The 23450-nt window shown below is 43.0% G+C and overlaps 1 protein-coding gene across 2 annotated transcripts in view; it reads left to right on the top strand.

Annotated features, from left to right (window-relative positions):
* Positions 1–6764: 6764 nt before the first annotated feature.
* The window catches only part of Vps26a (VPS26, retromer complex component A), a 30708-nt gene continuing 14022 nt past the window's right edge, over positions 6765–23450 (top strand). For both annotated transcript variants that reach the window (XM_036168218.1, XM_036168219.1), the window contains exons 1-3: positions 6765–6880; positions 14817–14966; positions 22951–23026. In XM_036168218.1, the coding sequence (XP_036024111.1) occupies positions 6878–6880; positions 14817–14966; positions 22951–23026 (229 nt within the window). In that variant the 5' untranslated portion in view covers positions 6765–6877. The remainder of the gene's footprint in view (positions 6881–14816; positions 14967–22950; positions 23027–23450) is intronic.

The raw sequence follows: 23450 nt of genomic DNA, 5'->3' as shown, positions 1-23450 counted from the left end.
TACTACCAAAGGGGGAAGCTTTCTGGGATTTCTTTTATTAGTCGAGGAAATAATTACTTTAAAAGTGATTTTCTTTTTAAATGTATATGTCTATACAGCTATCTATCTATCTATCTATCTATCTATCTATCTATCATCTATCTATCTATCTATAGAGAGAAATACATAAGATATGGAGGTGCTGGAGAGATGGCTCAGTGCTTCAGCACTGGCTGCTCTGGCAGAGGACCCAGGTTTAGTTCCCAGAACTCACATGGCAGTTCACAACAGGAGATCTGATGTCACTTTCTGGCTTCCCTGGACACCAGGCATGCACACAGTGCACATACATACATACATACCGGCAAAACCACTCATTCACGTAAATAACTATAGATATTATTGGTTTTTTGAGACAGGGTTTCTGTGTAGTTTTGGTGCCTGTCCTGATTTTCGCTCTGCAGACCAGGCTGGCCTCGAACTCATAGAGATCCACCTGGCTCTGCCTCCCAAGTGCTGGGATTAAAGGCATGCACCAACACCGTCCAGCAATAATAAATACTTTTAGAAACAAATAAAAACATACCCCCAAAACTAATTCCATAGCTTTGTATGAGTCTGTGTCTTTAATAGGTAGAGTACATGGGGTCTAAGAATGAAGGAGCAGAAATAAAGGACTCAATTGCATCAGACGTAACTCTGGAAATCTGTGCTTTCCATTCCTGAAACTGTTTTTCAGATTTAGATGTTCCCTTAGTTAACTTTATCTGTCAACTTGACAAAGCTTAAGGTTGTCTAAAAAGAAAATCTCCATTGAGAAATTGCCCAGATCAAATTTGGCTGTTGGAGATTGTTTTGATTGTTAATTGATATAGACTAGCCCACTGTGGGTGGCACCATTCCTAGGCGGTTGGTCCTGGGTTGTAGGAAAGCTAGCTTGGGAGAGAGCTAGCAGTCAGCAGTCCTTCATGGTTTCTGCTTCAAACTCCTGCCATGAGTTCTTGCCCTGATTTCTCTCAGTGATGAACTGTGACCTGGAAGTGTAAGCCCAGTAGATCCTTTCTAAGTTGCTTTCAGTCAGAATATTTTATCACAGCAACAGAAAGGAACAGATGACATGGCTTCCGGAGAACTTTCCCCCAAGGGGACATTGTGAGAGTCCCAGTGAACTTTAGGCATGACATTTTAATCCATGTATGCAAGGGATGAGAGCCAAAAATAGGACTCACCTTGGGTGTAATGGAGCTAATCACAGGATGGGCCTGCTGCATAGCTGAGAAAAGGGACGGTTGAGACTCAAGTATGTACAGAGGTTCCTCCTAATATTTTACCATTTTTAGCCAAGGACCAAACCATTAGGAATATTTATGACCATTCACAATATAGTAGTGGAAACACAAATAACTGTAATATATTTTTATTATACGTTTTTCCCAAATCGATAATAATTATAAATGGAATGCTAGGACAGCAGAGGGAAGGGGTGAATGATTGTGCAGAAGCGAAGCTGTTTGTTGCTGTTGTCTTAGTATTTTAGTCACTGTTTAAAATATTAATGTATTTATATCTTATGGTATTCTGCCTTCTTTCATCTGTGCTGAACCAGGATTTCTCATTCTTGTTATTATTGGTGCTTTGGGAAGGGTTTCTTTTTTTCCTTTTCTTCTTCTTCTGGCTGAATTGGTGTTTAAACCTAAGGCTCTGTGTAGCCGTAAGTTTCTCCAGTCCTGCCACACACACACCCATATCCCGCAGCCGCTTGGTCCCAAGTAAACACACAGAGACTTATATTATTTACAAACTGTATGGCCTATGGGTCAGGCTTCTTGCTACCTAGCTCTTACAACATACCTCAACTCATTTCTATTAATCTATATGTTGCCACGAGGCTGTGGCGTTACTGGTCCACTGGCATCTTGTTGCTCCTTGGATAGCAGGCTGGGGTCTCCTTCACACCACCCTTCTTCATCTCTTCATTAGGTTGAATGTACTGCCTAACCTTATCCTGTCCTGCCATAGGCCAATGCAGCTTTATTTATCAATCAGAGCAACACATATTCACAGCATACAGAAAAACATCCCACAGCAGCTCTACCACTAAGCTATACCCCAAGTCTCTGGACAGGATTTCTTTGTTGCAGGGTGATGCCTTGTTTATTGTGGAATGTTTAGCCATGTCTCCAACCACCCAGCTAATCCCAGCACTTCTTAAGTGGAGGCAGGTGAGTTCAAGGCCAGTCTGGTCTCTATAGTGAGTTCCAGGTCAGAAAGGGCTACAAAGTGAGACCCTGTTTAGAAAAACAAAACAAAACTGTCTGTAGAAAATAAGACACCAGTAGCATAGTCATTCAACTCTTTAATATAAAATTCCTTTTTAAAATATTTTTTATCTGGGAGGTGGTGGTACACGCCTCTAATCGCAGCAATCTGGAGACAGAGGCAGGCAAATCTTTGTGAGTTCCAGGCCTGGTCTACAGAGGGGATTCCAGGACAGACTGGAATACAAAGAAAAATCATTTCTTCAAAAAAACAAACAAAAACATATTTCTTAATGTGCATGGGTGTTTGCCTGCAAGTACATATGTTTACAGTGTGTGTACCTAGTGCCCACAGAGGCCAGTAGAGTACGTCAGGTCCTTTAAAACTGGAGTTACAGTTTCAGTCACCATTTGGATAGTGAGACCAAAGTTGGGTCCTCTGCAAGAGCAGCAAATGTTCTTAATTGTTGAGCCATCTCTCTAGCCTCTGACAGCAAAGTTCTTATGGAGGAAATTATATCAACAATTGATGTAAAAAGCATCCCCTTTCCTTTTTTTAGATGTCTGTGTGTTGATTACTTGGTGTTTAGTCTCCATAAGGACAGAATACTAACAGGATTTCCAGAGAAGAAGAGCTCTTCAGAACTGAAAATATGTTGGCATGAATTCCTTACTTATTGCTACATAATGAATCACCTTAAAATTTACTGGCTATGTATGTTTTTAATCCCAGTTCCTGGGAGGCAGAGGCAGGTGAATATCTGTGAGTTCAAGATTAGCAAGTTGCAGGCCAGCCAGGGCTAGATTCACACATTCACACACACACACACACACACACACACACACACACACACACACACACACCAAACAAACAAACCAAAACAAAATCTTGGTGGCTTAAAACAATACACTTTATAAACCTTACAGTTGCTGTGGATCAGAAATTGAGTAGATTGTTTAGAGATTCTACTCGAAGGGTCTTTTACAAAATCGCAGCCGGCGCTGGAGAGATGGCTCAGTGTTTAAGAGCACTGGCTACTCTTAGGACCCGGGTTCAATTCCCAGCACCCACAGGGCAGCTCACAACTGTCTGTAACTCCAGTTCCAGGGGATCTGACACCCTCACATAGATGTATATGCCAGCAAAACACCAATGCACATAAATCTTAGGAAAAAAAATTCCACTTAGGGTGTTCAATAGGGCTGGAGTCATCTGAAGACTTGATCAGGGATGAAGAGGAGAGCTTCCATGTTGAGATACTCAGGGAGCTGGCAAATTAATGGCCATTTTCAGAAGAGTTAAGAGATGACCTCTGCCTGTGGCTCTACAGCAGGGGAAGTGACCTCTATAGAAATATGTGACCCGGGGGAAACCAAGGCAGCAGCAGCTTGAGACAGGCACCCCCCCCCCTACTTTCTTTCCATCTTAGTCGGTTAGCCACACAAACCAGCTTTCATGGAACCTGACAATGGATCACACACTAAGAGAGAAGGCTCACGGAGAGCTAGGCCTGACATTGGCTACCACCATGCAGCGCAGGAGAAAGACTCATCATCAGCATCAGAACATGAACCATCATGGATATATGTGGTTCACGATATAATCTTTGCATTCAGGAGACCGAGGCAGGAGGATCACAAGGGCAAGGTCAGCCTGAGAAGGGTACTAAGACCATTTCCAGGACAAGAAGAAAAACAAGGGCTGGTGAGATGGCACAAGTGATGAACGTGTTGGCTGACAAACGTGAAGACAGGAGTTCAAGTCCCAGAAGGGACATCTATACATTCTGCTCTGTATGTACTGCATAACTCCCGCAATAAATGAGCATAAAGACATGGAAAGGGAAATAAACAACCAAAGACAGATAGTTAGAATACAGGAAAGAAAGTGAAAATCCACTCAGGAGGCTCAATCTAGAGTTCAAGTAATTCCAGGAAGAGGGCTGGAGATGTGGCCTAGGGGTAGAGTGCTGGATTGGGATACATGAGGTTCTGGGTTCAATCCTCAGCTCCACAAAGGGAAAACGAAATCCAGGTAGAGAGAGGGTGGGGGAGAAAATAAAAAGGACGGGAGCAAATCACCAAAGAAATTTAGAAAGATTGCAGGCTACACACAGTCAATACAGGACTGTCACTCACCTCACATTGACAAGCTGGAGAAGGAGTGATTTAAATCCTATTTATAATAGTGTAGAAGCTACAGGTACCTAGAGAGGAGTTTAACAGAAGATGTGCATGACTGAGAACTATAAAAAATGGTGAAGGACACTAAAAAAGATCTAAAAAATTAGGAAAATGTACCATGTCCATGAATGGAAGACCCAATATTGTTTTTATACTTCCTTGACTCAAGATTACTCTAACGTTTTAGTAGTCAAGACAGCGAGATGGTGTGTATAGATACAGAAAGTCTAGAAGAAAGAGACCCTTATTCTACAGTCAATTGATTAAAAAAAAAAAAAAGCAAAAACCCCAAACCCATATATATATATATATATATATGGATGTTTTGCTGAATGTCTGTGCACAACATGCATTGGTGGTGCCCATCGAGGCCAGAAGAGGGCATCAGTTTGGAGCCGCTGTTCTGATCCTGGGAATCAAATCTCATCCCTAGCAAGTGCAGCCAGCAAATGCTCTTCATTTAGCTGAGCCATCTTTCCAGCCCCAATCGATAGATTTCTGACAAGCATACTGCAGCAATTTAGAGGGGAAAGTTTTTTGAGCAAATGGGGCTGGAATCATGTGAGCACAGTTAAGCTGTCAGATCTTAGACTACATCAATTGTTTTTCTCTCTTTCGTTTATTTGTAAGAGGGTCTGGAGCCCAGCAGCTCCTTGCTGGCCTTTTAACTCACAACAGTTCCACTTCTGCCTCCAGAATGCTGGGATTACAGGTATGAACCGCTTTGCCTGTCTTTCTCTCTCTTACAGAGTGGCTGATGCTCCTTTGTCAAACAATCTGATTCTCAGTCCCCACCCCCCAACCTCCCCACCCCTCCAGGTAGCCCTGGCTGTCCTGGAACTCACTATGTAGAACAGGCTGGCCTCGAACTCAGGATCTACCTGCCTCTGTCTCCCAAGTGCTGGGATTAAAGGCGTGCACCACCACTGCTTAATTCACAGGTTTTTAACCAAGAGAATGTTGTGCTATATATCCTTCTCTGACTCCATACTATTTTTTTTTTTTAAACCTTTTTGTAAATCTGGCCAGTGGCAACACTGGCAGGTAATCCCCAGTTCTGAGAAGGCTGAAGGTAGAACGGATGTGTTTCTTGACAGCAGGGGCTACATAGAATGCCCCAGACAAGCCTGGGCCACCTAGTGAAACCCTGTCTCAACAATAAATAGATACACAAACATCCAACTGATCCAAAGCTTCCTGGTACAGAAATCTTTAAACCTTGTTTTCAGATAATATAATTTTAGGCTAGAGATTCCCCCTCTATGCATGCAGGAAGCCCAGGGGTTTATCTGCAGCAAAGCATAAAAGCCGTACGCGACTGCTGCAATCCCAGCATTGGGAAGGCACTTCAGGAGTGGAGGCGTGACCAAACATTTAAGGACCTCCTCCACTTGAGGCCAGCCTACACCTTGTGAGACCCTGTCGAAAAAGAAGGAGGAGGGGGAGGGGGAGGGGGAAGAAGAGGAAGAGGAGGAGGAGGAGGAGGAGGAGGAGGAGGAGGAGGACGAAGGAGGAGGAGCAGCAGCTAACTTCCAGTATTGGGATTCTGTCGTGATTAGAGACCACAGTCTCATATCAACCTTTAAACATTTTAGACTTGCAGACTTGGCACACCTGCTTGCCTCGTTGAATTTTGTTATGACGGGAGGATAGTTTCCCTCCCGAATTCGAGTCAAGGTTCAGCTCGGAAGCCTTGGTAGTATTTCATCCATCCTCAGATCTTCTAGGCCGCCACAACGGCGATTGGGTCACGGTGGTTGTTAGAGACGTGTTTTGCACTCTCTCGGAACTTTTAGGAAGGGCTGTTCCAGGGGAGGAGGGCGGAACCCGTTTGTGAGCCCAGCTACTCCGGCTCGGAGGGAATGAATGGTGGCGAGCTGTCCCTGGACTTGCAAAGGATGTGCTCGAAGATTAGTTTTTCTCCCCATGGGTCTCTCTGGAGGTGAAAAAGCCAACAGTTCTCGGGGGTGAGGCAGGAAACCGCTGCAGGTGAGATAAGGTGCGAAGGTCGGAAACGCAGCCAGGCAGCCTGCAAGGACACGCGACCCGCACAAACCCTGGCTTCCTTCCGAGCCGCTCAAACTTCTCTAGGGGAGAGGAAATGGGTGTGCCGGGGGAGGAGTTCCACAGCGCACTGCCCGTCACGTGACAGCTCTAGGGTGGAAGGACTGGGAGACCGCCCTTCGACCCCTCCCACCGGACGTCACCCACAGCGACCACGCCTCTCCCCCCCGAAGGGCGGGGCAAAGAAACCCCGCCTCTCAACGGCCTTCCTGGAGGGCGGCGCCTCCAGCGGGGCGGGGCCAGAGGCCAGGAGGGAGGGGAGGGAAAGGAGTGGTCACGTGCGGCTGGTGGCCTGCCGTCACGTGACGGGCGGCGGGGGTGCAGGCAGCCCGGCTGGGAGTTCTCCCGAGGAAAAGCCAAGTGAAGTGGGGGACCCGGCGGCGGCGGTGACCATGGTGAGTGCGCGGCGGTGTGTGCCGCCGTCTCCTGCGGGGTCTCGGTGCGCGTGGCGGGGCTCCAACGGCGGGCGCGGCGCCGAGGCTGCGGGGAAGGGGCGCGGAGCCGTGAGGCCTGACGGCTGCCCGGTCCGGGCCAGGCCTCCGGAGCACCTGCGGCCGGCCGCACTCTCCTGGCCATGTCGGAGCCTCTGCTCGCCTTCCTCGACCGGTTTTGGGGGCCGTGGCTGGGCACCCGCAGCCCGCCCAGCCGGAGCCCCGCGGCCTCGCCTTCCAGGGTAGCCGAGGACAGCCAGTGCCCAGACCCTCAGTTCCGGACTCTGCCTAGACCTGTTCACCTTCCTCTCTCGTCCCGAGCTCGATAAAGTCCGCTTCTTTTCTTTAAGCTGGATCTGGGGGCTTTGCGATTTCATGACCCGGGTGGAGGCTTTGGCATTTGTAAACTAGGATAGGGGAAAGAGAAAAGGGTGTCGGAACGGCGGGGACCCTCATTTATCTCCAGACGCCGACTTAAGCACTTGGTTTCACTTCCTTCCCTCAGCGGTTTCTACAACGTCGCGCTTTGGGATGTTGCAATGTCTTGGGAGCCAGGGAGGGAGGAAAATCAGAACACTTAACCACACTTAATGGGAAGCACCATTGGGCACGGTACTGTTTAACTGTGCCCACAGTCGTCTTTAGCTCGGAGCTCATTTGGCTCATGTTATTTAGCCTGTACACCTTGAGAGCCTTCAGTGTACCACCTGCTCTCCCCAAGCTCACCAGTTTCACTAAACTGCTTGAGACTTTTAGTTTAGACCAAGCCAGCCGGTTCTATTTAAAAAACAAAAAAACAAAAAAACGTTGCTTTGATTAAATAATTTAAGTCAGAAATCATGTTGCTCTCACCATAGATGGGGGGAGGGGGAAGAGGAAGGTTCATTCTGGGAACTTTTTCTTAAACACGTTATTTTGGGTGATCCCAGGGACAGATAAACTGTAAGGCTAGCCGCCTGCTCCCTTGCAGCTTACAGACTAAGGAGTGAGTTAACGATTTGTTCGGATAATTAGTTTAAGGTGGAAATTACAAATGCAATAAATAAGAAGGAATTATTTGGGTGTTAGGAAAACCTTCTTTCATTGCTTATAATTTGAAAAGGAAACTTAAACAGCTCTCCTACTTTTTGGTTATATTTGTAATTAGTCCTTCTGGTTGTGTTCAAGAGCAATTTATCTTTATTTTCAAAATACTGGCCAAACAAACGAAGTTATAAAGCTTTAAAACCTTGAAATGGCCACATATGTATATATGTATGAGAATTTGCTGTTTCATTGTGTGTGGGCTCAGTGAATACATTGTGGGAGCCTTGGTTCCCTTCTCCATTTCTTCTTTTTTCCCTTAATGAACGTTTTTCATATATATATATTTATGTTTTTCCTTTCCCTCAAGTTCTGTTTCTTTACATCCACCAGAGTTGGTGAGTTTTCTAAAACGGAGGTCAAAACTTTGTTAAATTTTTTCTGTATCCACGTGTGATTTTGTAAGATGGTAATGCTCAATAATGGGATTTTAAATTATAAGAAAGTTTCTTTTCTTTTTCTTTTTTTGAGTGTATGTGATTTCTTTTTTATTTTTATTTTTTTAATGCAAGGCCTTGCTATTTTGACCTTGTTGGCCTGGTATTTCCTGTGTGTGTAGCCCAAATGGGGCTTGAATTTGTGGCAATTCTTTTGACTCGACCTTTCAAGTGCTAAGATGATAGGTATTATTAGCCCAGATGAAGGGCAGTGAGACCCAAGAGTTTTAACTTTTATATTAATTTCCAGTACTTCTCCTGGAATGATTTGTGTGTGTGTGTGTGTGTGTGTGTGTGTGTGTGTGTGTGTGTGTTTCTCAGGAGCCAACTGCAGGTTTTGCACCACTTAGGGAAGAGATCCACCCCTGCTGTTCCTCCAGCCCCCAAGTCTCAAATCCTTTGTGCTTTGTTTGGCTTCTTGCAAATGAGATCCAAGAAACAAGCAAACAAACAACAACAAAACAAACCACGACACTAACCAAACACATTAAAAACCCACCCTCACCCCCAAGAAAGGACAGATGTATATGTGATGTTGGTGTCTGGAGCTGGAGAGATGCTCAGAGGTGAAGAGCACTCACTGCTCTCTCTCATAGGATCTCAGCACCTGCATGGCACTTCACAGTTACATGTAATTCCAGTTTCAGGGGTTCTGACACCCTCTTCTGGCTTCCACAGGAACTGCATGCACATGGTGCACATACGTCCGAAGCACTCATACACTTAAAGTGAAACAATTTAAAACATTTTGAAAGTTGGGTTTAGTTGTGATAAGCCACATGAACTGGGTTCAGTCCCCAGAATCCACGTGGTAGAAGGAGAGATCACTCTGCAGAGTGCCCTCTGACCTCCATGTGTGTGCTGTGACATGCTTGTGCTACCCTTTAAAACAATAAACAATAAGTAAGACAGAAATCAATGAGAGGCAGGCGTGGTGGTGCGTGCTTGTAGGCCAGAAAGTAGAGGTGAGGGCTGCTCTAAGTCCCTGGCTAGTTTGGGCTGCACTGCGATGGTGGCTACGGGGTCCTTACACCTCCCAGTGTACAACAGTTCAAACCAAGTCTTTGGGTGCAAACAAGCTCTTTACTTTGCTTTTTACTTTCTTCTTTTTTGTTGTTGTTTTTTTCCTTGTGTTGTCAAAATGTTCAGTAGATGATGTGTATAACTGGAGGCTTTTACAGTGATAGCGGTAATCTCGTTAAAGTGCTGCTTATTTCTCCTCTTCATATATGCTGTACTAAGCTTTGAAAAGGATCTTCTGAGCAATTTAATTTTGTTAAAATAGTGCTTAATTTGCATCTTTAAATGTCAGATTTCAAATTGGGAAGACTGTTCTGCTTGTTATATAGAGTATATATGTGGGGGGAAGTTGCCATATTTCATTTGATATATAAAACAACTTTCATGGTTTCCAAGTCTTACTTTTTTCCTTTCAGAAGCTTTGGGGAGTATACAGTTAGGGAGAGAATTCATCTTCATTCCTTGCCTGTGTTTTGTAACATGAGTTGATGTTGGCACTGTGGGAAGGGGAGTCCGCCCTGTTCTTTTCAGCCTTGGTTAACATAGCTGACTTCGTTCCCCTGTTTCAGATGGGCAGCTACGTGGGTGGATTGTCTCTCCCTCTTGTCAGTTTTTCTTTCTGCCACCACCTTCCTCCCTTGCTGCCTCACTGAGTTGGACATAGTGGATAATTGCTAACTATCAGGCAATCAGTTTTGAGCTGTACAGACATAGAAGTTTTTGGGGATAAATGCACGGTTTCAAAATTACCATTTTGCTTTTTAACGAAGTTTGACTTTCAAGACCGGTGTGTGAAAGGTAACTAAGACACCGGGCATGGTGTTGAATGTTGCCTGGTTGTTGAGACAAGAGAGATCTCAAGTTTAACCCAGCCTGGGCAGCTTAGACCCAGGCTCAGGCTAGAGTAAAGGGAATCAAAAGAGGATGTTCAAGCTCAGTGGTGGAACATAGTAAGCACAGGCCCTGGGTTCAGTCCTCACTGCCTGAAAGAAATCAAAATGGGTCAGGCGGTGGTAATGCACATCTTTAATCCCAGCACTTGGGTAGGAGGCAGAGGCAGGTGGATCTCTGTGAGTTCGAGACCAGCCTAATCTACAGAGCGAGATACAGGACAGGCACCAAAACTACACAGAGAAATCCTGTCTCAGAAAACAAAACAAAACAAAAACAAAAACAAACAAACAAAACCCCCCAAAACAGCCGTGCGGTGGTGGCACATGCCTGTAATCCCAGCACTCTCGAGGCAGAGCCAGGCGGATCTCTGTGAGTTCAAGGCCAGCCTGGTCTCCATAGTGAGTTCCTGGAAAGGCGCAAAGCTACACAGAGAAACTCTGTCTCGAAAACCCAAAAACCAAAAAACCAAAACAAACAAACAAACAGCTGGGAGTGGACCATGCAGATCATTTGCCCGCTATTTTCTCTTTGTAAATATTTAACTAATATAAGTTTTCTTGTTAAAGTTAGCTTTCTGGTTAAATTTTGAGTTTGTTTGTAATGTTGCTAAAAAAAAAGTTAAGAACTATCATCACAGAAAGAAAATTGCTGTGTGTCTTTGGAGCATGTCAAAAATACTAGTTTGTAGTTAGTTATTTGAAATTGTCCCTTCTGTTGGGGCTGGAGAGATGGCTCAGCAGTTAAGAGCACTGGCTGCTCTCTTAGAGAGGACCTGGATTCAATTCCCAGCACTCACACAGTGGCTTACAGCCACCTATGACTCCTGTTGCAGAGGATCGGATGCGTTCTTTAGACCTCTACAGGGATCAGGCACACACATACAGATATAACCACAGGCAAAACATCCATACAATAAAAATGAAGATGGTGCTGCAAGTCTTTAATCCCAGCACTCAGGAGCCAGAAGCAGGTGGACTTCTGAGTTTGAGGCCAGCCTGGTCTACAGAAGGAGTTCCAGATAGTCAGGGCTACATAAAGAAACCCTCCCTCAAAAAAACCAAAAAAAAAAAAAAAAAAAAAAACAAAAAAAGATACAAATAAATAAAAAATTATTTACCAGAGTGGGGAGTCTCTTTTGTTAATATAGAAATAATGAAAACAGGGTGGTCATTGTGTCACCTGTGACCCACATGACCTTAGGAGGCTCCTCACTTAGAGTGTTTACTGTCATTGTCCACCCTAGGACAGTGTGGATGCTTAATGAGTACAGACTTAGACTTTGCTACCTCACTAATCCTGACTTTCTGAGGAAGGGTTTGGGTCACCAACAATTAGAGATTTTAGTCCATGTTTTAAAAAAAGATTTATTTATTTATTATGTACACAGTATTCTGCCTGCATGTGTCCCTACAGGACAGAAGAGGGCACCAGATCTCATTACAAGTAGTTGTGGGCTATCATGTGGGTGCTGGGAATTGAACTCAGGACCTCTGGGAGAGCAGCCGGTGCTCTTAACCTCTGAGCCCTTTAGTCCATTTTCTTGTCTGTAGTCACTTATTTTCTGTTACTAGAATGCTGTGTGTATTGAAAATTAACACTCCACAGGTATTTGAGGCCTTGTTTCAAATACTATAAAATGCTTTTAGGTTCTGTTTTCAGTGGTGAACAAAGGAGAAAATGTCTGGCCTCACAGAGAGTCATAAACCTCCTCAGCCTGGAGACCAAAACTTGCAGAATCCAGTTTGCACTAGGGTGTCAGGTAAAGTAAGCCCTTACAGAGATGAGTCAGCCACCAAAGGCTGAGTGAGTCAGGCTGTAGGACATTGCCTGGCTCTAGGACAAGGGGGAGAGGGGCAAATTTGATGAACTTCTGCACAAATTATTTCATCATTTGAGGCTATTGTATCTGGAGAGCTGGTAGGTCTATCTAAGCCACATCAGAGAATATAGTGTATGTGTGTTTAAAATAATATATTTGAAGTCACCATTACCTATGAAGATTTTACATAATGGAACTAGAGCAGTGGCTCAGTGGTTAGAGCACTGGCTACTCTTCCAGAGGACCCAATTCAAGTCCCAGCACCCACATGATAGCTCACAACTATCTATGTAACTGAATTCCTAGGGGATCTGATACCTTCTTGTGGGCTCTGCAGGCACCAGGCATGCACATGGTGCACAGACTTATGTGCATACTAAACATTCACTCATACACAATAAAAGAAAAATTGTATAAATTGATGAACTCCACCTGTGAACAGCAAGAGCTTAGATACAATATTATCAGATACAATAGCACCTGGGTTGGGTATAGTGGCCCATCCCTTAAATGCCAGCACTCAAGAGGCAGAGATAGGTGGTGGGTCCCTGTGATTTTTGAGGCCCACCTGGGCTACATGGTGAGACCCTGCCTCAAAGAAACAATATGTATATTACTTATATGTAGTACATACATTAGCACCTCAGCTCCTCTGTAGCTTTGTAGGTTCTTTGTTGTTGTTTGTTTATCTCTGTTTTTAGACAGGTCCTGTTCTTAGCCTGGGCTCTCCTGGAACTCACTACATAGGCTAGGCTGCCTTGAACTTTTGTAAGCCTCCTGCCTCAGCTTCCTAAGTGCCGAGATTATAGGCATTCACCACCATGGCCAGCTGCCAAAGTACATTTTTTCCTAATTGAAGAAATATTTATGTCATTTTTTGTGTGTGTGTGCTTGTGCATGCACATGCCACAATGCATGTGTGGAAGTCAAAGGACAAGTTGTGGGCGTTGGTTTTCTCTTTCTGTCATGTGGATCCTAGGGATTAAACTCAGGTTACCAGGCTTGGTTCCAGGCACATACACTCAATGAGCCTTCTCTCTGGCCCCAAACTGCTCTCTAATGTAGTTCCACTTTATAAGCTTTCCAACCTCTTGCAATATTTAAAAGAAGTGCTGTGATCAGATTGGTTTTTATTTTATTAGAATTTCATTAGGACATTTTCTTTTTATTTCTGAGTTGTGGTGTGTGTGTGTGTGTGTGTGTGTGTGTGTGTGTGTGTGTGTGTATGTGTATGTATGTGTGTATGTATGCATGCATGCACAAGCCCACTAAGGCAGTCACACCTACAGTCAGCTTATTTTTTTTCCTCACATGGGTACTGGGGATCTGAACTCAGGTCCTCTCCCCAGTTCCCACTAGGACGTTTTCATACTTAGGTATCATTGTACTTTGCTTATATTTGCGCCCTTCTTAACTATCCTTTGTCTCCATTCCCTCCTTTCCTTGCTAGTCTCCTCTTCCTCTCTAAATAATTCCTCTCTACTTTTGTGATGTACGTGTGTGTGTGTGTGTATGTGTGTGTGTGTGTGTGTGTACACGTAGTTAAATATAGATTCTATCTATGAGAATTTTGCAGTATTTGTCTTCTTGAGATTATTTTACTTAACATCATGATTAGATGAATATTTTAAAAGGTCACTTTTTGTGTGTGTGTGTGTGTGTGCAGAACAGAGTAGAAAGGGGGCAGGCATATAGACACTGGTGTGGGGGGTTGTGCCTGTGGACCTAGCTACCTTGAAGGATGAGTGAGGTAAGAGGACTGCTCCAGCTTTCTGGGTAGAGACCAAATCGAGCAACATAGAAGGACCCCGTGAAAGCACACATGAGAAAGGATATAGGCCAGTATGATGGGAGGCTGTCACCCTTACATTTTAAAGACTAGAATGTCATCGTTGGTGATCACACAATCCATGGCTGTATCTAGATGTCTGAGCTGTCACTAGTGTCTGCTCATTGTTAGCTGCTGCATTGCCAGCTAGAGAGCTTTGTCCTTGGGAAGCAGTTATCTGAAGTTACAGTGTCTCTGTGTTTTCTTTGGAAATGTTTATAGGAATTTCATTAGTCTCAAATGTTTGTTAGTGCCGGGTTTACTCAAAAGTCTTGTGGGTTATGACACATTCTGTCCAGACCTGATAGGGCAGAGATTTTATGGTAATTAGTTCACTCTGCTGACACTGGAGCTTGAGGGTTACTTTAGACTGCAAGGTTTTCTCTGATGGAAGTCTCTTAGGGGTCTACACTTGCATGTAAGAAATTGACTTCCTACACTTTGGTTAAGTTAGTATTTGATTATTATGTAGGTTACCTGTGGAAATGGTTGACGTTATAGCACGTTCAAGTTTTTTTCATTTTGTTGATAAAAATTATAACGTGAAGTCTATTCTCCAAATTGTGAATTAGATAGTGTTAACTGTGTGTGCGCTGTGCTCAGTTCAGGTCGTTGCTTTGGTTTGATGGCAGAGCTGGGGATTAGATGTATGTGCGTTGAAGGCGAGCCCTTCAGTTTGATTTTCATGGAGAATTTAATACTTTTTAACTCATAGATTAGTAATTTGCTTGGCTTTAAAATAGAAGTAATTAAGTTTGAATTTCAAAATGTAGTGACTGGCTAAACATGATAATAATGAGCATTTTAATTTTGTTTCAGAGTTTTCTTGGAGGCTTTTTTGGTCCCATTTGTGAGATCGATGTTGCCCTTAATGATGGGGAGACCAGGAAAATGGCAGAAATGAAAACTGAAGATGGCAAAGCAGAAAAACACTATCTCTTCTATGACGGAGAGTCTGTTTCAGGAAAGGTAAACTTTGGTTTGGCCAATCACCTCATTTTAGGGTATTAGAATCAGTTATCAAAATAGTCTGTGCTGTATCCAAATCTGGATGATTGTATTAGAAACAGAGTTGTTTGTTTTTTCCCCCTGAAGGTCAACTAAAATCCTTGATGGATTAAGAGTAGAAACGGAAGATGCTTTCCATGGGAGGGTCTTGGGACAGAGTATTTGACTTTCACAAACATTTGTATTCCTCCTTTAGATAGAGTTGAGTTGGAGAGATGAGTCGTTGTCTGGGGTGGTGGACGAAGGGTTCTCTGACTGTAGCTTGCCCTCTATGCTGTCTGTATGTCTCATTTGTTCTTGTTTCTTCAATGGGGGCGGGGTTAGAGACATTGAAGATACCTTCTTCTGTAACAGTCAGACCTCTCTTGCCTTTTTAAAGACAGGATCTCACTATTGTAGCCTTTGCTAGACTGGAACTCAGTATGTCCACCAGGCTGTCCTACTCAGAGACCTGCCTGCCTTTGCCTCTAGACTGTTGTGATTAAAGCCCAGGCTTTTTTTTTTTTTTTCTTAATTCCTTCTATTTTCTTTTTTTGCGGGGAGGGGGTTGGTTTTTTGAGACAGGGTTTCTCTGTGTACCATTGCTCCTGTCCTGGATCTCACTCTGTAGACCACGTTGGCTTTGAACTCATGAAGATCTGCCTGCCTCTGCCTCCTGAGTGCTGGGATTCAAGGCGTGCGCCACCACCACCCGGCCTCCTTGTATTTTTTTGACTTGACTTTCTACTCATTTTCTTTATTTCTCTCTTCTAATTAGCGGATGATTGATGTCTCCTTTTTGTTCTTCTCAGATTGAGTCTAGGCATTTTCCAACCACAGCCAGGACACAAAGTTACTCTGTTTTCTTTCCCCTGAGTTTTTAAATTACATGTCCTGTCCTGGTTCTTAATTCATTTGGAATTGATTTTGCTTTATTGTAAAAGTCAAACATATCCCCACACTTGGACCTATAGTAACCCAGGGCATACCACGTCACCCTTCCTCTCATTGTTCTGTAATGGCACCTTTGTCCTAAAGCAAAGGTCAGGTGGGTCTATTCTGGCTCCTCTGTTCTGTGCTGTTGGCTTATCTGTGACACGTACCTCTTCATCCCTCTTAAATATTCTAATTAAGTTGCCATTCATTACCATAAACTGGCCCTCCTCTGCTTCAGTTGCTGCCTGCTCCATTTACAGAGTTGTGCAGCTTTCTCAACTTCAGAACATTATCCCTCTGAACAGAAGCAGTGTCCACTACCTGCCGATCTCTCATCTACAAACTTAGGTTGTTCCTCTCTTGAGTTGCCTGTTCTGGATGTTCGTATAAATGGAGTCACTGTGGCCTTTGGGTGTGGTTCCTTTCACTGAGCCTTATCTTTTCAAGGTAGCAAGTGTACTACTGCATTCTCTTAAACTATATTTTAAATTTAAAAATATTTTAGCTTTATTCAAGAAAGATCTCTTATCCTCCTTTATGAAAGGCTTTGACTTTGCTTACCAGACACATTATTCCTAGATATTCTGAAGTCTTCTATGGTTTTTAGATTAGTAACTCATTGTAAGGTTATTAATAATGATTATTATATATGTTTGTTATTCTGATTCATAGGAAAATTTTGCCTATTCAATTTTTGTTGGTATTGATATTTTATTGAAAATATACATAACAAAGATTTTAAGGGATTTTTCATGTTAATTTTTTTAAGACAGGGCTTCTCTGTAGCTTTGGAGCCTGTCCTGGAACTCTTTCTATAGACCAGACTGGTCTTGAACTCACAGAGATCTGCCTGCCTCTGCCTCCCAGTACTGGGATTAAAAACTTGTGCCACGCTGGGTGGTGGTGCCACACGCCTGTAATCCCAGCACTCGGGAGGCAGAGGCAGGCGGATCTCTGTGAGTTCGAGGCCAGCCTGGTCTACAAAGCGAGATCCAGGACAGGCTCCAAAGCTACAGAGAAACCCTGTCTCGAAAAAACAACAACAGCAACAACAACAAAACAAACAAAAGCTTGCGCCACCCCCACCTGGCTTAAAATTTTTTTTAAGCATTTATTTTATGAGGGGGTAGGGGAGGGTACGTGCCACACACATAGATCATAGACAACTTGTGGAAATTGGTTCTTTCCTTCCATCATGTTAGGTTCTAGGGATCAAACTCAGGTCAGCAATATTGGTGGCAAAGTGTCTTTACTTAATGAATTGTCTTGTCAATCCTGACTTGTCATTGTCATCATGCAGCCTAATGGCATTACTTGTGTTTTTTAATCTCAATCACACTGCATTTTCAAAGTTTTGATATGACCCCAAACAGAAACGTTATATCCTGTAGTCACTGCTCTTCCCTGGTGCCCTCTCCTCTGCTTCCTGACTGACACTCTACCTGCTGTAGCTATTTTGTATAAGTAGTTGCATAATATTTGTCCTTTAATGACTGCATTATTGAGCATGTTTTCAAGATCCCCTGTGTAATAGCATGTGTTAGAAATCCATTTTATTCTGAATCATATTCCTGCTATATCGTACCCATGTGGTAAAGGATATGCCAGGTTGGTTGTGGTAGTTCACACCTGTAATGCCAGCACTTGAAAGGTTGAGGCAGGAAAATTGCTGCTGCAGGTTGAAGACTAGCCTGAGTGTAACGTAGCATAGGTATACTCTAACAGTGAGTTAGAGGAGGCCCTGTTGGACCCTCCTCTCGGAAGAAAAGATGTTTCCTTCTCTCACTGTAAGGTGTCCATTTGTAGCCGTGTACTTAGGACCAGAGTTGCTGCTCTGTGCCAGCGCTGCTTCCCCTTGGAGGAGCTGCCTGCATTTGTAGAGCGGCCGGCCGCATCACTGTCCTCCCCAGCACTCAGGGAGGACTCTAATCTCTCTTCATTCTTAATGACACTTGTATTTCTTTCTTTTTTTTCGAGACAGGGTTTCTCTGTGTAGCTTTGGAGCCTGTCCTGGAACTCACTCTGGACTCAAACTCACAGAGATCTGCCTGGCTCTGCCTCCTGAGTGCTGGGATTAAAGGTGTGCGCCACCACTGCCAGCCTGCTTCCACCTTTCAAGTGCTGGGATGCCAGGTGTGTGCCACCCCAGGCAGATTGTGGATAGTTTTTCTGATTGTGTCTGTCTTAGTGTGTAGTGTTAGCTCATGGTTTTGATTTCTTTTCTTTTTCTAGACAGGGTCTCATAGAGCCAAGGATGACCTTGAACCGCTGGTCATCTTGGCTCCATCTAAGCACTGTTTGTAGGTTTGCACCACCATGCCTGGTGGCTTCCCAGTTCTTTGGTTTGTTTGTTGTTTTTCAAGGCAGGGTTTCTCTGTGTAACAGTCCTGGCTGTCCTGGAACTCACTGAGATCCACCTGCCTCTCTCTCCCAAATGCTTGGATTGAAAATGTGCACCACTACCACTCAGTTCTTGATGGTGTCTCCGCAGCACAAAAATTTAAAACTTTGATGGAGTGCAGTTTTTTTTAAATTTTATTTTTAAATTTTATTTTATTACTTGTGCTTTTAAGAAACCACAGCCTAACATGGCGGTGGTGGTGCACTCCTTTAATCCTAGCACAGAGCCAGGCAGATCTCTGTGAGTTCAAGGCCAGCTTGGTGTACAGAGCGAGTTCAGGACAGGCTCCAAAGCTACACAGAGAAACCCTGTCTCAAAAACCAAAAAAAAAAGAAAGAAAGAAAGAAAGAAAGAATTAGAAAGAAAGAAAGAAAGAGCAGCTGAAGTGAAGGTCCTGAAGTTGTGATTGTGTAGTCTACTAAGAATTTGGTGGTGTACAGGTCTTTATGTGTGCAGTGGGAGGCAGTCTTTCAGTGCTGGTCATTGTTGGTCAGTGTTGACATCCATTTGCCCCAGCACCACTTACTGAAAAGAGAATCGCTTCTCTTGTGTTGTCCTGACGCTCTTGTGTAGATACTTTGCAAATGAAAACTCCTGTCAAAAATTTAAGACAATTCTTAAATTTCTTAAGCTTCAATTTCTTCTCTGTTCTGTTCTGTACCTTGTATTATAAATTTATAAAGAAGGGCAAAAAGTAAAAACTCACTTTGAACTGGGAGGCTCATTCTCCTTTATTTTTCAGATAGCAGTCTTAAAAGGGCATTGTTGGGGCTGGAGAGATGGCTCAGAGGTTAAGAATACTGGCTTTTCTTCCAGAGGTCCTGAGTTCGATTCCCAGCACCCACATGGTGGTTCACAACCATCTGTAATGAGATCTGGCGCCCTCTTCTGGCCTGCAGGGATTCATGCAAACAGAACACTGTATACATAATAATTTTTTTAAAAAGGCATTGTTTTTACATGGAAAAACTATTACTATTGTTATTATTTATTAATTTTCAACAGGCCCTGCCTGCCCTAGAACTTACTATGTAGACCAGGTTGGTCTTTTTTTTCCCCCCCCATAGCTGAGGACCAAACCCAGGGGCCTTGCGCTTGCTAGGCAAGCGCTGTACCCCTGAGCTAAATCCCCAAACCCCCAGGTTGGTCTTAAACTCAGAGATCCGCTCACTTTTGCTTTACAAATATTGGTATTAAGGGTGTGCACTACTCTACCCTGCTTAAAAACAATTCCTGTCAAAGCAATTAGGTCCTGCTGTCAAAACTGTTGGGTCTGTAAATAGGAGTTCTGCCTTAGAAGGAAAAATTTGAGACCCTGTTAGATTTCATCAAGATAAAGCATTATAATTAATATCATTGGTAATTATTTTAAAGTGACATTATTATAAAAGTCAGTTTTTCTTGTTTCTAGCTTGTTTTTATTGGGCATTTTTACTATTTTGTCTGTGGACAGGGACTTGATATTTGATGACCTGGGGGCACTGGGCTGCCCACACTGAAAGGTGCTTTTTTCCTTTTGCAGCAGTAAATGCAGCAGTGCATAAAGGTGTATGTTTAGTCTGAGCTTATGGTTTATAGCTGAACAACTTAGGTGAGGGATGTTTGTGTAGTATCTTCCATTAGTGTGGACATGGACTGTGTTCTTCGGTCAGAACTTGAAAGGTGATCTTAGATCATCACAGTATTGAGTAATAATAATGTACAAATATTTTGCTGTCTTCCTGTGACACTGTAAATGGTATATGGTACATTGACACATTTGTCCTAAAGAGTACACCCTCTCAGTCCCTCAAATAAATCATGAAGATAAAATTATTTGACATTATTTGAGACATGTACAGATTAGTTTGAGCCAATACTGTGTAAATAGATCTGTCTTCCCTACATTCAGTATTCCTCACCTTTTAAACAAAATAGCCTCACCCATTTCTACACAAAATCCTTATTAGTAATAAAGGGGAAATATCAACTTTAAATTGGAGAAACTGGACAAATGGCATTAACTGAGTGATTGGAATTAGCATCACTTATGTTGAAACACAGTGACATAATGTAGCTAGGGATGGCATTCCTGTTTTGTGATGCCAACACCTGAGAGTTGGAGGAGAAGCCATCCTTGGATATATAGGGTGTTCAAGACCAGTCTGGGCTTCATGAAACTTTTCTCAAACAGACAAAAGCAGACATTATATGCTTCCTAATATGGATACACTGAGAAAAACACAACTTCATTTTTGTAGTGTTATTGCTAAAAATGTATAATCCTAGTAAAATGTCAGACTAAACAAAATAAGGGACATTATTGACCTGTGTTCTGGAAAACTTTAGTTGTGAGTTAGTTTAAACCCACCCCAGACCTCCAAACATACTTTTTAAAAAAAAAAAACAAAACAAAACAATTTATTTATTTTTGGGACAGAGTCTGTATTTGTAGCCTAGGATGGCCTAGAACGTGTTATGTAATCCAGGATGGGCTTGAATTCTTGATCCTTTTATCTCAGCTTCTCAAGTTCTGGGATTGAAGATGGGTGCTACCATACATGGCATAAACCTAAAATTCTTGGTATATGTGAAGCTTATTTAAGTACTTGTCTTTCTTAAAAGTTTTTCTGACAGAGTGAATGTAATTTATTAAGGAAAAGTAAGAAATTAAGTTTTCTGACTTTTGACAGGATTATTGGCCTATTATAAAAACTAAAACAGAGCTTGAAAACTACAAAGGAAGGTCTGGTCTTGGTTTACACTTGTAACTCAGAGGGCTGAGGCAGGAGGATTTAGAGTTTGAGTTGTTGTGGGCTTGTTGGAGTATCTCATCTCCACACACTTGAGTGAGGTAAATGCATGATCAGAGCAGATCCAGTGGGCTGTGGTGGTGGCCAGCCAGGCTACTGCCGCCATATTTCTCACAGTTATTGAAGCCACGGAGGTTATGTCACTGTCAAGTGACTCTTCCCAGAATACCCTGCTGCTGCCCCAAATCCAACTAGTGCTACCACCATGGTAGTGACAATGTCCTGCAGTCAACAGACAATCTCCTCTCTTCTGCATCTCTCTCCTGGTACACTTATGTCAAGAAGTGTCTCTGCCTATTTTCTAAATCCAGTTCAGATGGCTTCCAGAAGTTCAGTGTGGGAAGGAAGAAACAACTTTGCATCTAATCTATTAATTCCATGGCTTTTTTTTTTTTTTTTCTTTCTTCTTTTCGAGACAAGGTTTCTCTGTGGAGCCATGGCTGTCCTAGAACTTGCTCTGTAGCCCAGGCTGGCCTCCAGCTCAGCCTCCCTAGTCCTGGGATTAAAGGCCTGGGCCACCACTGCCTGACTGCATGTTTTTTTGATACAGAAAAGGTTGAAAGTTCTCCAGTTGATAGGTTGCAAACACACCTTTTGTTCAGATGAAATTTCTAAGTCTGAGGGGTGGAGGATGTATGTAGCTCAGTTGGTAGAGTGCTCACATGCATAAAGCCTTCCTTGGTTGCTTCAATCTACAGCCCCGCATAACTGGGACATGATGGCACATGCCTGGAATCCCAGTACTTGGCAAATAGAGTCAGGAGAGTCATAAATAAGTTCACAGTCATCCTCAGCTATGTAGAAAGCTTGAGGCCAGTCTGAGTTAGATACCCTGTCTCAAAAATAAACAAAAATGTATAAGTTTAGTATTTCTACTTGGCAGGTACATCAATCTAAGGATTTTGAGATAATGCAATTCAAAAGTAAGACAGGGCTGGAGAGTTAGCTCAGTGGAAGAACACTTGGTTAGTGTGAACAAGGCCCTGGGTTCAATTCTTAGCACTGAGATATGAATAAATGGGTTCATACAAGATAAACCATACCTAAAATTAATTTATATCTTAAGACAGTCTACATTTTAGCATGAGTTAGGGTAATAAGTGTTCTTTCAACTTTTTTTTTTTTTTTTTTTTGGTTTTTCGAGTCAGGGTTTCTCTGTGTAGCTTTATGCCTTTCCTGGATCTCGATCTGTAGACCAGGCTGGCCTCAACTCACAAAGATCCGCCTGCCTCTGCCTCCCTAGTGCTGGGATTCAAAGGCGTGCACCACCAACGCCCGGCTAACTTTTTTTTTGAGGCTGTGTCTTAAACTAGTCTCAAACTCAGTATGTAGCCCTGGCTGGCTTTGAACTCATGATCGATCATCTTACCTCAGCCTTCCAACTGCTGATTACAGATATGAGCCACTGTGTCCAGTTTAGTGAGCATTATTTTTAAGGCTAGAAGTCATAGCAAGTATATTGCTTATGGTTATACAAAACTGTAAGTTTTTAGGTTAATTCTTGGAATTAGTGATTATTTCACATTAAAATTATTTTAGTCCTAGAATTGTTTCATTATCCGACCAGACATATGGGTAGGTGGAGATTTCCTTTATCTTTGAGCCTTTTTATATATTTCTATACTATGAGGGACTCCTTCTTAATAAAGTAGATGCTTTATTTGTGCAAGTAATGGGTTCCTCGGTGACTGCCTCTCCCTGGTGCTGTGGGGATCACTGCCTTTCACCCCTCTTGAATGAATGCCTCAAGTACTTCCAGATTATAGTCATCTAAAAGGAATCTGGTAGGCGCACTCAAAGGACTGTTAACATCTCTGATAATTTCATGTTTTGGCAGGTAAACCTAGCCTTTAAGCAGCCTGGAAAGAGGCTAGAACATCAAGGAATTAGAATTGAATTTGTAGGTCAAATTGGTGAGTTTTAAAATAGTATTCTTTTTTCCTTTGATGACTGAAAAGGGTTGGATTTAGTAGTTAAATAATTGAATTAGAGCTTAGCTTTATGAAAAGAAGAAACCGATTATATGTAATAAAAGAGGACCTAGTATTGTAATCATGCATCTCAGTTGTATTTAATGTGACTCATTCTGCCTTTGTTCTTAGACTCTACTATTAAATTAAAGGAGTTATGTAAACTACCAGCCTTGAAGAATAATCATATTGTCTCTCACCTGCCTTCTTTTTTCATCAGCCTTACTCACAGTCACCACCTTCACCTCCATCTTTCCTTTTCTAACTACATGTCATCCTGGAGCCAGACCCCCTCCTGAACAGACAATCCCACATAAAAAGGAAAAGGAGTAATTTCCTCCTCACTTAGATCAGATTGTGTACATTT

Source organism: Onychomys torridus, chromosome 18 (genome assembly GCF_903995425.1).
Source record: "Onychomys torridus chromosome 18, mOncTor1.1, whole genome shotgun sequence".
NCBI lineage: Eukaryota > Metazoa > Chordata > Mammalia > Rodentia > Cricetidae > Onychomys > Onychomys torridus.
Note: the sequence above shows the minus strand (reverse complement) of the source record. Positions and strands in the feature narration are given on the sequence as shown.